This window comes from Ursus arctos, unplaced genomic scaffold, assembly GCF_023065955.2.
Source record: "Ursus arctos isolate Adak ecotype North America unplaced genomic scaffold, UrsArc2.0 scaffold_6, whole genome shotgun sequence".
Classification (NCBI taxonomy): domain Eukaryota; kingdom Metazoa; phylum Chordata; class Mammalia; order Carnivora; family Ursidae; genus Ursus; species Ursus arctos.
This window is the reverse complement of record NW_026623078.1, coordinates 71,496,266-71,510,668: the sequence shown is the minus strand read 5'-3', so window position 1 is coordinate 71,510,668 and position 14,403 is coordinate 71,496,266. Positions and strand designations below refer to the sequence as shown.

Below are 14,403 nucleotides of genomic sequence, written 5' to 3'. Positions count from 1 at the left end.
GGACTGGGCCAAGCCAGGACCTTACGATCAGCCTCTGGTGAACACCCTCCAGCGCCGCAAGGAGAAGCGGGAGCCCGACCCCAATGGAGGAGGCCCCACTGCCGCGGGCGGCGCGCCTGCTGCGGCCGAGGAAGCTCAGAGACCACGGAGCATGACTGTGTCAGCTGCCACCAGGGTGACTTTTTTTTTTTTTTTTTTTTTTTAAGATTTTATTTGACAGAGAGACAGCAAGAGAGGGAACACAAGCAGGGGGAGCAGGAGAGGGAGAAGCAGGCTTCCCGCCGAGCAGGGAGCCCAATGCGGGGCTCGATCCCAGGAACCCCTGGGATCATGACCTGAGCTGAAGGCAGATGCTTAACGACTGGGCCACCCAGGTGCCCCCAGGGTGACGCTTTTATTCTCTATAGCCAGTTGGACCCCTCTAGACCTGGCTGGTGGCTATGCTGGCCAGCAACGGGGGGCTGAGTCAGCCTGGCGTCTGGAGGGATCTGAGCCCCGTTCCCCCTCTCCCTGCTCTATACGGGTTAGAAGGCCTCCAGGGAAAAGCCTGGCACTGAAATCAGACTCTTAGAATTTTCTAGAGCCTGGGCAGGACCCACAGATGGGTGATGTTCACAGGAGGAGAATAGGAGTAATATTGAGGCTCCCACTTGAAGAAGTATGTGGAAAGGCTCTGGGGACATGGGACAGGGGATTCATGGCCCTGGTGGCTGGTCTGTGTCTCTCTCTCCTCCCACCTGCAGCCTGGCGAGGAGATGGAGGCGTGCGAGGAGCTGGCGCTGGCCCTGTCGCGGGGCCTCCAGCTGGACACGCAGAGGAGCAGCCGGGACTCGCTTCAGTGCTCCAGTGGCTACAGTACCCAGACCACCACCCCGTGCTGCTCCGAGGACACCATCCCCTCCCAAGGTATGAGGCAGCCTGGGCTTTGCAGGTGGGCTTCCCGAGCAGGGCCAGGTGAGGAAGGGGAGTCCAAGGAGCGGCCCAGAGCCATCGTCCTCCTCTTGGAGCACTTCAGAGTGCTGATCTGTAGTTGTCAGGTCTCTTAGAGCCCCAAGTTCTGGATCCTTCCGGCCAAATCCCTCACTTCCCCTGCCTCTCTGAGCACCGCGGGCGCCAGCCAGCAGGACGGCAGCCCCAGGCTGGAGGAGATTGGGAGTTGACCAAGCTGATTTGCAGCCCGTCAGTCAAAGTTTCTAAGACTAAGTGGGTCTCCATGGAAGGCCATTTTGCGGTCGGGGGGACACAGGGCAGCGTGTGGAGTCCTTGTGGCTGTCGCACGGGGAGGGGGTGCTGCCGGACAGCCCCCTGGCCCACAGCGAACTGCCCTGGCCCCAGATGGCCGTGGTGCTGCAGCTCAGAGCTGCTCGGGGAGGCTGCAGCTGCCGGCGTCCACCTCCCTGGCGGCCCCGCGCTCGGAGGGGACACGCGCATACCGTATGGGGGAGCTGGATTTGTACGGGGTCGCAGGGCCTCAGTGCCAGGAGCGCCATTCCTTTCCAGCCTTTGCCCGGCGAGTTACTTAGGAGCGAGGTGGTACGGGCCGGGGCAGGCTGTCTGAGGCTCGTGTCTCACGTCCAGTTCCGCACTGGGGGGTGTGTGGAGTTTCTCTTCTCTTCTTGCACACCCCCTTTATCCCCCCCCGAGACGCCCCACCACGCCCCAGTATCTGAGCGCCTGAGTGCGCGCCTGTGGCATCTGCTGCTGTCCTGCGGCCCAGGTTACACGGGGAACGGGAGGAAGATCCCTGCGGGGACTTGTCAGACGGGGGGCTTCCGAGGATGGCGCAGAGACGGGGAGGCTGGGGAGGAGGTGGGGGAAAGCACCTTGCCTCTCTTGCCTTCTGTTCGTCCAACACCAGAGAACCGCAGAGCAAAGTTGCGGCCTCGGAGAGTCCCAACCACATCTTATCCTCAGTTTCAGATTACGATTATTTCTCTGTGAGTGGTGACCAGGAGGCGGATCAGCAGGAGTTTGACAAATCCTCCACCATCCCGAGAAACAGCGACATCAGCCAGTCCTACCGACGGATGTTCCAAGCCAAGCGCCCGGCCTCAACGGCCGGCCTCCCCACCACCCTCGGACCGGCTATGGTCACCCCAGGGGTGGCAACCATCCGACGGACCCCTTCCACGAAGCCTTCTGTCCGCCGGGGGACCATCGGCGCCGGTCCCATCCCCATCAAGACCCCCGTGATCCCCGTCAAGACCCCAACCGTCCCAGACCTGCCCGGGGTGTTGCCGGCACCTCCAGATGGGCCAGAGGAGAGGGGTGAGCACAGCCCGGAGTCGCCCTCTGTGGGGGAGGGCCCCCAGGGTGTCACCAGCATGCCCTCCTCGATGTGGAGTGGCCAAGCCTCCGTCAACCCTCCTCTCCCAGGCCCGAAGCCAAGTATCCCCGAGGAGCACAGACAGGCGATTCCAGAGAGCGAGGCAGAAGACCAGGAGAGGGATCCTGCAAGTGCCACTGCTTCCCCAGGCCAGATCCCGGAGAGTGACACCACAGACCTGAGCCCGAGAGATACTCCGCAAGGGGAAGACATGCTGAACGCCATCCGAAGGGGCGTGAAACTGAAGAAGACCACGACGAACGACCGCTCAGCCCCTCGCTTCTCGTAGGCTCGCGTAGGCTCCCAAGAAATGCTGCCAGTGGGGGAGGAACTGTTTAATTCATAAAACCTAATTTGTCTCGATCCATTCCAATCTATAATCAGACAAAAGATTTTGTAGGCAACTCAGAATACAGCTCTTTTGAAAGTACTCAACACCTTTAGATAAGAATTAAAAGCAACATACGTAACTGACATAACTTTGATCTTTTAATTTGTAAATATTGACCGTTTTCTTTCTGCACATTTTAATCTTAGTTTCCCTTTTGATTTTTCTGAAGGTGCCAAATTCCATTTAACTTTTTTACAAGTCTTTGTAAAATTTTAATGCATAATGGGTGGGGGGGTGGTCTGGGCAGGGGAAACACAAAGTAGTTAATTTCAGAAAAAAGGATAATATACTTAGCCTTTTCTTTCCTCTCTCCTTTTTTTCTGCAAGCTTTTGTAGATGCATTGTAGTAGTCTGGCTTAGAAGCAAATTCAAGTTATTTTAATGTACAAACAAAATGGATCAAGGGGTAAAATCTTCATTTACATGTAGTATGTTCTGGCTGAGAAAAGCAGGAGGAACAACTGATGAGCAATATTCCGTGCAGTAAATCTGGGGATGGTAGACTCTGGTGGGATTGGGGGGAGGGCCGTGGGAGGGGCACACTGGCAACATAGCCGATCCTGTTAACATTTAAGAGTAGCCTCGTAGGTTGAATTTCTAGTAGCTTCATGGTAAATGCATCCGAATAAGCCATACTGGATTGCAGTGTTTGTTTCTGTAGGGTGTTTAAGGACTTCCTTTCTCCCACGATTCCTCTTGACCGCGCACAGCACCCACCTCCAGTCCCGTGCATGCTGCCGCCACCGGGTAGACCCAGAGCCCCCCACTTCAGTTACTCGTCTCTCGCACCCACGTTCATTGAATCCAAATACATCCAAAAAGGGTAAGGCAGTTTTAAAAATGTGAAAACATTTAAAAATGATAGCAGGGAATTCTTAGGTATAGCCAATGCCTTTTACTTAACCATGCCCAGCAGGCTGGGCACGCTGAAAAGCCCAAATATTTTGAACAAACTTGAGCGGATTTAACAAGGGTAACCAGCTTGGAATCTAGCAACTTGCCAATGTGTTTACCGATCTGGGGGCTTGTTTTTCTTTTCTTCTTTTAAATAAGTGGCAGTTAATTGGCATCATTCCAAACATTGAAGAACGGAGGATTTATTTATTGTCACTGGGAATCTGACCACTATACTGTCCTTTTTTTTTTTTTTTTTTTTTTTTGGTATTATCGGTAATGTTTTTTGGAATGGATTTATGTCTTGTCTTTTTTAAGTGAAAGTTGAATTTGTTCTAATGCCCATTCCCTAAAGCCAACAGAGATTTGTAGATTTAAAGGGATCTTGTTTGGAGCAGACAACAGTGTTTGAAAAAAACCAAGCCAGCCCCTTAGCACTCGGGTCAGTTTCTCTCGAAGGAACCAGAGCTTGGTGGGGCCCACAGACCCTGCAGGTTTCTGTTGGCTCTGATCTTCAATGACATAATCTTATGCTTTAATACATAACTGCATTGGATGTGAGAGTAACGTACCTGTATAGTCACTGTTCTATATATTAACACTTAACCCTGCTGTGATTGCTCAAGGGCATTTATGTTATGGCTTTAAGGCAAAGGCATGATTATTAGAAACTATTTAAGCTTTTTTTCTTTGAAAAACAAGCTCCTTCTACAGAATATAAGCAACAGTAGTGCCTGTGGTTTAGCCCACCAATCCTGATGACTAAAAGTAGCTGATGCATTGTGCATATGATGCTTGAGATGGTTTTTGCAAAAGCAGAAATCACTGCAAGGTAATTACAATAGATAAAAGTGGTATTTTAAACCTTTGAAATAAATGGATGTAACTGTACCTCGGTACAGCTTTTCACTTGTTTAGTTTTTAAACGTTAGTATAATCTGAATAAATTTAATATAAAATGTTGCCAAATTCAATGTAGAAAGAATGTGACAACACACCTTGGGTAGTTCTGTTTGTGTTTTTGCATATTGTAAAAGCAGTGTCACAGCTAAAAATAAAGAAACCGTTTCTAAAGGTAAATTATTGTGGTTTAGTTGCTAGTTTGTACTGAGAGTTGACCTCTCCCTGTGCAGTTTTTGTTCTAAACTTGTATAAATAACAATTGTGTAATGTGTCTCCCTTCTACCTTGTAACAGTTGCTTCAGCCTACATTACAAATAAAGAACCACTAGAAAAAGTCCTGTATGTCAAGACTTATTAAAATTCAGTTTCAGGTCTTCGTCAACTGTTAGGAGACGCACTAAGGCTCCGACTGGGCGCACTCAGGAGCGCTATTTCTGGGATGGCCCCGAGCCCCGGGAACACTACAGCCTCCGCTCATGAACTATCTGGATGTAATTCTAATGAGTTATCACCAACTAAAAGCCAGTGGGTTTGGCTGACAGTTTTAAAAACGACTCTACCTTTTAAAGAAACTTCTTCCAACACTTAAAGAGTTCTGCTGCCCCCTGCCCTAGGAGTCGGCAGACAACCCAAGCTACAGTAGAGGAGGCAGAGCTGGAAATCTGCCCCAGGGAAGTTTCACCCCAACCCCCAAAGCTCCGCTCGCAAGCAAAGCCCATAAACTCCATGGTGATTTGTTGAATCTGTGCTGCTTAGTTACCCTTTTAATCACACTAAAATTTCATTCCTGGCATCTTTACAAAACCAAAAAGGTTATCTCAGGTCCTCAGTATTTGCATACCTTCTCCCGACCTTGTACTCCTTCCAGTCGCTAAGCCTGCAGCTAGCGTTTGTTCCACTACACGGATCCTCAGAGCACACCTTGTATCTGGTTCTGCTCTTTTCCCTGGTGACACGTGTTGCAACAGGACGTCCTGGGACAGGGACACCTGACCACACTTCCCGTTCTTCTAGCTGCAAGGGGCACAGGCGCTTGGTGTCGCGCTAACCCTCAGAAGAACACAGCAGTCATTCCATGTTGAGTAACTTTTATTAGGGCAAGTGCGTCCATGTTCTGTAACTTCGTTCACTTGCGAGCGCGACTGACTGGTGCGGTGTCTTCCTCTCCCTCTACATGGGCCGCTCCCGGGGCCTGGTCACAATGTGCCACCACAGCGGGGGCAGATCACCTTCCTTCCGGGCCGGGGGCAAAGCTTCAGTGTTGGGACCACCGACCGGGGTTTCCTCCTGCAGCTGCTTAACCTAGAAAGGGGGGAGGGAGGGACAATTAGAGTCCAACCAACTGGAAAAATCTGCAGCCGTGAAGTAGCAGCTTTGTGTCCGTGTCACATTTACACGCATTCTGGTCTTCACCACTGGCGTGTTTTTTATATATACCTGCATTACGTTTATACCCACAGTTTAACTCAGAAAAACAATTCTCCGTAAAGGTTTTCCCATTCTGAAAACAGCGAAGTGGAGAAACCCTCCCATCCCGTCTCTTACTCATGATGCAAGACTGTGACTATTACCTAAGTCCCAGTCCCTTTGTTATGGTCCCCTACCTGTCCCCCCACAGAAAATATTTACTTTTATGTCTCAGCTAAGTGCTCTCTAAAAGCACCATTAGGAAACCTTAATTCATATATATTAGAGATGTTAATTTTAAAGCCCCCCCTTCCCCCGGAGCAACCAGGACAAGAGATACCATGAAATCACATGGGAAATGTGCCCCGCTCAGCCTGATGCTGCCCGCCCGCCCCCAGCTCCAGTGATCTCCCAGACGGTCACTGTCCCGATAGAGGAGGACACGGAAGAGACCCACTCCCCACATCAATAGTTTTCTAAAGCTTCCTCCAGAAAACTCAATTCTGGATCGTGGGTGACGTGAGTCTCAAGCATACGTGCTGTTGTGCTGAATAACGTCAGCGAGACGAACTAGGTAAAGACAGTTTTGTGGAGAAGAGGAGGTTATCAGGGACCGACTGCGGGACCTCCATGAACGCACACACCTCCCGTTTCCAAACGAGACACTTCTTAGCAAGCACTGCCCTCCTTGGTCACAGTGACTCTCCTCTCACTTCACCCTGGCCAAGGACTTCCTGCAGTCAACACCCTGGAACCCGTATCACCAGAACCCGTATGACTCAAACTCATGAATCAGGGGCGCCGGGGTGGCTGTCAAGGGAGAGTCTGACACTTGGTTTTGGCTCAGGTCATGATCTCGGGGTCCTGGGATCGAGCCCCACATTGGGCTCGGCGCTGAGCAGGGAGTTTGCTGGAGGATTCTCTCCCTCTGCCCCTCCCACAGCTTGAGCGAGCACTCTCTCTCTAAAATCTTAAAAAAAAAAAAAATCATGAATCAAATATCCCACCATCTAACCACAGAACCCCTCTCCAGCTCATGTGCTTAAATGTCCCCTTGAAAATGCTTTTTGAAACTCAGAAATGGCCAGTTCACAGATCCTCCGACCCAGTTTGTCCTTCTCTGCATCAGCCTGTCCCTGTGCCTGCTTCACCCACTTCCGTCCCATCATGACAGTCATTCCCTCTGGAATAACCTCTAATCTCTTGACACTCTCCACCGGACACACACCATCCACCTTCCAGACTGCACCCAGACAGCTGGTGTTGCTAGAAAGAAGAAAGTACTGGAACCAATGTCACAACACATTGATTATTCCAATCGAACGGGCCTTCAGCACTACCTGGCAACCCTAGTATTATCTCCGGCGAGCTCACCCTCCGCGTGACTCCCACGTCTTTTCCACATTCTCTGACCAAGCTGCGCCCACTTGACGCCTTTTCCTCTTTGCTAAAACAGAGAAGCCATCACATAGAACCCCCATTTTCCCATCGCCAAAACTTCTAGCCCAGACGTCTGTACGTGCATCTGGGGTACAATTCTAATGGAGGAAGAACCCGTTCTTTCAAAGGCCTCCACACATGCTTGGGATCTCGTCGCTCTTCTCGAAAGCTTTCCTCCTTGACCTCTTCCACCCTGCTTCAACCCGAACCTTCTCTCAGCACACATGCATCACTTATCTTAAAACCAAATAATGCCTTGGCCTCCAGTTACTTTTCCAGCGAAACTTCTCAAGAATTCCCCCCTCCCCCCACCGCTGTCTTCTATCTTCTGCTCACTCCTACCAGTGTGATTAAACCCTCTAGAAAAGGTTCTCACCAAGGTCACGAATGCCCTTCCAGAAGCCACAATCTGTGGAGGTTATTTCCACCTTTTAGCCACTTTCAGCAAAGCCCAACGCTGACCGGCCGTTCCTGAATCCCTTTCTCTAGGACTCGAGGTCACCTCTCCCCCTTGCTGGGTGCTTTGCTGCCTCCTTTCCTCGCCTCCACAAGTGGGAGCGCCTGTGACTTTTCCGCTCTCTCTCTCCTCTCGCTCACGGATCTCCTACATTTCTGTGGCTTCTAAAACAATGGATAACTCACAAATTTGTTTTGAGCTCAAATCCCTCCTTGGAGTTCCAGGTCCCTACACCCGAAGTCGCCTGTCGATAACATCTCACTTGGTGTCTCACAGGATTCTCAAATTCAACAAATTTAAAACCAAACACTTACTTGTCCCTCTGACGCTGGTTTTTCCCTTATTTTTTTTAAAGATTTATTTGAGAGAGTCAGAGAAGAGAGGGAGAGAAAGAGCACACATGGACAGAGAAGCGGACTCCCCACTGAGCGTGGAGCCGTACACGGGGCTCCATCTCACAACCCTGAGATCACGACCTGAGCAGAAATCCCGAGTCGGATGCTTAACTGACTGGCGCCCGATTTTCCCTCTTCGTTATCTCCACAGACCACCACCAAACTCCAGGTGGATCTGATTCTCGAGTCCTTCCTGTTCCTCATGTGTCCCCCACATCCAGTCAGTCTTCATATCCCTCCCAATGATACCCTGATTCGATCTCTTTCCCTACTCACTGTACCCCCTGGTGCCAGCTGCCGTAATCAGAAGATTATGCAACCACCCCAACTGACCTCTCCACTTCTCCCCTTGCCCTCGCCAATATTTTCTTCACGCTACGGTAAAGCTGAGAGCTTTTCAAAATTTAAGTCAGACATCATGAATGAAAAACGTCCAAGGCGCTGCTGGAGAGGAAAGTTCAGGGACAGGAGGGTGCCGCAAGAAGGTCAGGCAGAAGACTGAGGGGAAGGAGGGGAGAGGCAAGATCAGGGAGCAGAAAACCCAACAAGACCAGCGACGCCCTGCCAGCTGTTTGCAAGAAGGCTGTGCAGCTGCCATTTACCACATATGGAAACGCAAGCATATCCAAGAGGCAAGCGGCCGCGGTACCTGTCGTAACTGGACTCTGGACCTCTGCCCCTGGGGAAGGGCCTGAGCCCCTTCGGGCGCTCACCACGTGGGCCAAGCCGCGCAGCGAAAGGCATGGAAGACTCACCTCCCGCTCCCAGCTTTCCATCCGCAGCTTCTTCCACTGCTCTCTCTTGGCAAAGTAATCAGGATACATCGCCTTCTCGGAGGGATGCCAGTCATCTAAGCACCACTCGGGCACCTGTCGGGGAAGTCACCGCGTCAGCCCACAGGAGGCCCGGACAGGCCACCCGCAGGGCCTGCTCTGGAGGCAGAAGGCAAAAATGACGGTGGATTCTTACAACCATTGCAAGCATCAGACATTTCAGGCACTGCACAACGAACAGGAGAGGGCAAGCTGGCACCGACGTAAAGAACATCCCAAAGAGCCAAGGGCTCAGAAACCTCAGGGTCAGTTCGAGGACAGCTGGCACCATTCTTCTCTGGTCAGCATTCTCTCAATACCCAGAGCGGCTTGACGCCACGCGGTAATGCTACCTGTAATTGCTCGGAAATACTAGCACCAAGCCGAACTGGTTAACTTTAAGATCCCCAAACGAATTATATACCAAGTAATTTAGCACACGGCTTTGCCAAAAAGATATCGTAAGACCTTGGAGCTGAACCCAGAAAGACAAGGCTGAATGTCACCTGGGACAGAAAAAACGGACACCCGGAAATAGGAAAGTACTTACCACTGGCTGGAAAACAATGTACCTAGCTGTCCCTAACGGGGCAAGCGGATTTGGGGCTGAGGTCTGGGACGGGAGAAGTCTGTCTGCCTCCCCGAAGGCGGTCACCACTGCGGCGCTCACCTACCTTGTAACACTCATATCTCTCGTACGACGTCCCTCCCGGGGACTCAGGGAAGATGTAAGGCTGAGGATGCTGGTTGTGCCAGAATTCTTCCTCGGCCGCCCTCAGCAGCTGTGCGGCCTTCACCATGTCCTTCTCATTCTTGTGTTCTTCAAACCGGGCTCTCATCAAACAAGCAAAGTACCGGTATTTGTCCCTTTAACCAAAATGGTTTTGGAGATTAGAAATGTGATCGACTCAACTGAGCAGGATTACCGTCTGACAAGAGGCTGTCTTCTACTAACGTCTTCTGAACGTGCAGCAGACCTGCCTGGAGCCGCCCCGGACCCTGCCAGTGGAGCAGCCACATCATGATGACTGTTTCCTCGGCAGGCCCCCCCACGGCTGCAGCAGCAAAAAAAATACTGTAATAAACACAACCTAACCACCTTTCCCCCATCTCATCCCAAAAAGGAACGCTGATTCAAACACACCAAAAATGATAATCTGCAAAAGAGGAAAACTCTGGCCTCTGTAGGATCATTCAACACTCACTGAACAACTTACTGAGGCTCCTCCTCCCTTGTGCTACATAGGCACTGTGCTGAATTCTGGAGATACAAAGATGAGTAGGAAGGGTGGTGTTACACAGTGGAAACAGTATTGTTTGAATCACACACACCTGGCTTTGAATCCTAATTCTGACACTAACTGCACGATTGTAGGCAAGTTAAGGTCGGGTTCTAGAACAAACAGTAGGGAGAGATCATTTCGCTTTGACAGTAACCCAAGCCACAGATGAGAAGGGCCTGAAGCAGGCAACTGTGATGGTAGGAGACAGGAGAGAAACATTTACATTACAGAATTATGAGAGTGTCTACTAAAATCAGATCGCTTCAGACTAAACTTACTAGCTGTGTAATCTGGGGTAAGTTTACATCTTTAAGCCATGGGTTCCTCCTCTACAGAAGTGTTAATAACAGGATCTAGATCTTAAAAGGTATTCTGAAGATTTGATGAGTGAAAAACATCAACACACTTCAGATAGCGCCTGGTACCGCCTCTGCTCAATGTCAACTACAGTATTATTACACTGCGGAGAGAATTACCAAATCAGTGTCCAAATAAACACAGCACACAAGCACGTGTCACTTGTCACTGCAGCCGAATCAGTAGGGAGTACTTAAGAACAATTCTAAGACTTAAAGCTGAGTGACTGAATTACTAATAATGCTATTAGCTGAGACAGAGCATTTGGGAAGAGAATCAGAATGAAGTAGTTTTGAGTTTGGTTTTAAGGCATTAAGACAAGCTGAGTTTCAGAGAACTGCAGGTTACCTAACAAATAACTGGAAAACAGCTCTAGGGACAAGTGAGCATAGGCGGTAACTCAACTCCCAGCATCAGATGAGGCTGCCCAAAGCATACACACCAACAACAAGGACCTGGGATGGAACCATGGAGAACAAATAGCACTGAGGACAAACGGACAATAAAAGTCCTGGGAGAGGACATCAGTGAGACTTAAAAACCGCTGAGTCAGTGTTATCATAGGAGACGCTTTCATCTCCCCTCCAGGACTATGGACTTTAATATTCCCAGATGCAGTTCAGTGTTACCTGAATTCTAGACAGCTCAACTTCCTTCATCTTTATAAGATTGACAATTGTTATCTATTTGTTTACGTGTCCATCTTCCCCATTAATCCGTGAGCTGCTACAGCTGATAAAGAGGACTTAATTTTTGTTTATCAGTAGCTGGCACAGAACCCGAGTTGCAAATTTTGTCAGCTGAATTAATAAGGAAAAATTAGGGAAGAAACTAACAATCTTACAACAATGAACCTGGCCATCTTTTTGTCTAGCAAAGAGAATTAGGTCAATGACTTTCCAATAATCACAAATACGCAATCTGGGCTTTAAGGATACCCTCCACAATTTTTCCAGACCTTAGTTTTCCATCGGTTAGAGGTTTCTCCCAGGAGCCCTTATCCTGGAACTAGGCTTTAGGATTCCGATGAGGCAGTGGCGGCATCCACACATCCGGGTTGCTACCCCATCATGCACTGCATCCAGGTCACGAAAAATCTATGTTTAAGACTACTCTCAGATGGAGAGAAGAGAATGACATGGCTGGTAAAGAATCATGTGGATGTGAAAACAGTGGAAAGGTCTGAAGCTAAAAAGAGGAAAGCTGACTGGAGAGGTGGGAGACTGGTGATGCTTTGGGGTTAGCACCTGAGTTTTAATCCTGGCCGGGCCACTCACCAGCTGTAGGGCCTTGCCAAATTACTCTCCATGCCTACTTTCTTACTTGCAAAATAAGGCTAAGTAATCCCTAACTCCTGGAGTTGTTATGAGGACTACAGAAAACAATGCATATTCCTGTTGCTAATATTAGCAACAAGAAGGTCAAGAAGAAAGCTCTTATTTAGTGAGCGCTGGACGCACAACTAGAGTTTTGGGCACTCTCCTTTATTTCATTTAATCGTCATGCAACCCTCTGCGCTGGTCCTGCGTCGGTCTTCCTGAACAGAAAACTGAGGCTTGGGACAGATAAGCAACTCGTCAAGGTCCCGCAGCTAGGAGCGACGAAGCGTGGATTCGAACCCCGGTCTACGGCCGCCTTCCCACTTCGTCCCCCATGTCCTTGAACAGCTCGGTCCCGCAAGGCCTCTAAGCCTCTTTGAGGATCCCCGGGGTCACCTCCCCGCGCCCCGGCTCTCCCTCTCCCACCTGTGGACGCAATACGACTCCAGGTGGCGGAGCGCCCGCTTATAAAGCCGCAACACCTTCTGCTGGTGGGTCAGGTAGGCACCGGGCCCGCAAAACGCCATGACGGCCCGCTTCGTCCAGCAGCCGCGGGGGACCCCGGGAAGCCGGAGGCCGGGCCGAGGGGCGGGGCAGCCGGAAGGGCGGGACGACGGCGACCACTTCCGCTTCCGCCGGGGAGGAGCCGGCGCTGCAGACATGAGTCGCTTCAAGTTCGTGGGTAAGCGTCTTCCCGGTTCTTAGGCTTTTTTGACCACGCACGGGCGTCGCTTACCGCGGCCGGGAGCCCAGCACTTGAGCTCTCCGGCTTTCTGAAGGTTGAGAGGGCACTCAGGGGAAGAGGGCGCGGGGAGGCTTCTGGGTGCCGTTAATATTCTGCTTCTCGGCCTGGGTGCTCGTGTCACGGTGTGCTCATCTGTGAAAATTAACGAGCTGTACAAGTTGATTTATGCTGTTTTCAACATATGCGTTGTATTCAGTAAAAAAAAAAAAGGAAGCAAAAGTAGGCCAAAAAAAGGCCACTCACTGTATCCCCCTCCATCCCGTGTGCACCTCCCACCCCTTCCCCTGTTGGTGTCTGAGAGGATGACGGCTTCGAGGCTCCAGTTCACCCACTAATTCACGCGTTCATAGCACAGTTATTGAGCGTCTCGGGGGGGCCAGACACCGGCGTAGGAACACAGGGCACAAAGACTCGGTCTCTGATCTGCTGGCATCACCATCTGGTGGGGAAACTGGAGCACACAAATAGTGGGGAGAAAAACGAATTTTATTACTTGGCATGTGCAATAATCTGTTCACCATCAGTAGAACAGGAGAGGGAGAATGCGACAGGAACCAAAGGGGTAAGAGTATTTGCTACTAGGCACATGGGAAAAGCTGGAGACATTGTGAGAGCTAGGATCGGAAGGGTAACTTGGGACTCACAGGTCTGGCTGAGTTTACTTTCACGGTGTGTAGAGTGAGGTTTTGTGGAAGGCTTTCAGCCTTTCTTCAAGTAAATCATGGAGTGCCAGTTATGTACCAGGAAGCTTGGGCTGTGCATTACAGCAGTTAGTAAAGCTGGTTGTGATTCTTGTCTTTGTGGCATTTCCAGCTACTTGAAGGTGGGAAAGGGCAATGATCACATCTCTGCTTTAATAAGGCAATCCTGATAGTTACTGTAGGGGGAGAAATGGAGAAACATTTCCGAGCTTGAACTAGGGCAGTGGAAAAGGGAGAGAGAAGTAGAAGAGATGTACATATGCAGCATTTGGCAGCTGTGTTTATGGCAGCAACGGAGAGTGAACAGCCAGAGATGACTCAGGGTTGGGATAAATACCTAAATATGAAATAGAAGCATGATTAGTTTGGCAGTGGGTGGTAGGAGATGGAGTGAAATCCATGTGGATTAGGTTAAGTTTGAGAGTCTTACAGGACATCCAGCTGGAAACATTTACTGGGCAATTGGAAATGTAGTCTTAGATCTGAGAGTTATTTTTTTTTTTTAAAGATTTTATTTATTTATTCGACAGAGACAGCCAGCGAGAGAGGGAACACAAGCAGGGGGAGTGGGAGAGGAAGAAGCAGGCTCATAGCGGAAGAGCCTGATGTGGGGCTCGATCCCATAACGCCAGGATCACGCCCTGAGCCGAAGGCAGACGCTTAACCGCTGTGCCACCCAGGCGCCCCAGATCTGAGAGTTATTTTAAGCGATATTTTTTCCAGAGACTGTGCTAACTTTATGGAACTATGAAAGATTCGAGTGGTGCAGTTATTTTTCAGACTAGAGAGATATGTACAATCAAAGCAACGTCAGGGGAGAATGTTTTCAGTGCCCAAAAGAAGTTTAAAAATGCTGTGGTAGAGCCTGGGGTGGGGTTGGGGTGCTGTCCTCAGTGGTATGTAGCCATTTCCAGGTGTGGTGTCGGTCTGCTTCTCTATTCCAATCTGTGATATAATTAGTGGGGGAGATGGG

General features: G+C 50.2%; 3 protein-coding genes across 24 annotated transcripts in view; 2 read left to right on the top strand and 1 right to left on the bottom strand.

Annotated features, from left to right (window-relative positions):
* MTSS1 (MTSS I-BAR domain containing 1) overlaps window positions 1–4,848 on the top strand; it is a 156,727-nt gene extending 151,879 nt beyond the window's left edge. For 13 of the 19 annotated variants that reach the window (XM_026495429.4, XM_026495440.4, XM_026495436.4 and 10 more), the window contains 3 exons: window positions 2–175; window positions 744–906; window positions 1,915–4,848. In XM_026495429.4, the coding sequence (XP_026351214.2) occupies window positions 2–175; window positions 744–906; window positions 1,915–2,615 (1,038 nt within the window). In that variant the 3' untranslated portion in view covers window positions 2,616–4,848. The remainder of the gene's footprint in view (window position 1; window positions 176–743; window positions 907–1,914) is intronic. The other 6 variants (XM_048212527.2, XM_048212526.2, XM_048212525.2 and 3 more) reach the window with 1 other exon arrangement.
* Window positions 4,849–5,585: 737 nt separating this feature from the next.
* On the bottom strand, window positions 5,586–12,515 carry NDUFB9 (NADH:ubiquinone oxidoreductase subunit B9). Of its 2 annotated transcripts, XM_026495441.4 has the most exons (4): window positions 12,411–12,515; window positions 9,700–9,892; window positions 8,969–9,082; window positions 5,586–5,816 (listed from the first exon to the last, which is right to left on the bottom strand). In XM_026495441.4, exons 1-4 carry the CDS (start codon window positions 12,509–12,511, stop codon window positions 5,685–5,687), a joined length of 540 nt encoding a protein of 179 aa, XP_026351226.1. In that variant the 5' UTR covers window positions 12,512–12,515; the 3' UTR covers window positions 5,586–5,684. The 2 variants fall into 2 exon arrangements, with proteins under 2 accessions (XP_026351226.1, XP_057163811.1); XM_057307828.1 differs by having other exon boundaries at window positions 5,586–9,082.
* Window positions 12,510–14,403, top strand: part of TATDN1 (TatD DNase domain containing 1) — a 43,373-nt gene continuing 41,479 nt past the window's right edge. For 2 of the 3 annotated variants that reach the window (XM_048212529.2, XM_026495444.4), the window contains exon 1: window positions 12,574–12,666. In XM_048212529.2, the coding sequence (XP_048068486.2) occupies window positions 12,645–12,666 (22 nt within the window). In that variant the 5' untranslated portion in view covers window positions 12,574–12,644. Of the gene's footprint in view, window positions 12,667–14,403 lie in introns of all 3 variants that reach the window. The other variant, XM_057307820.1, reaches the window with a different exon arrangement.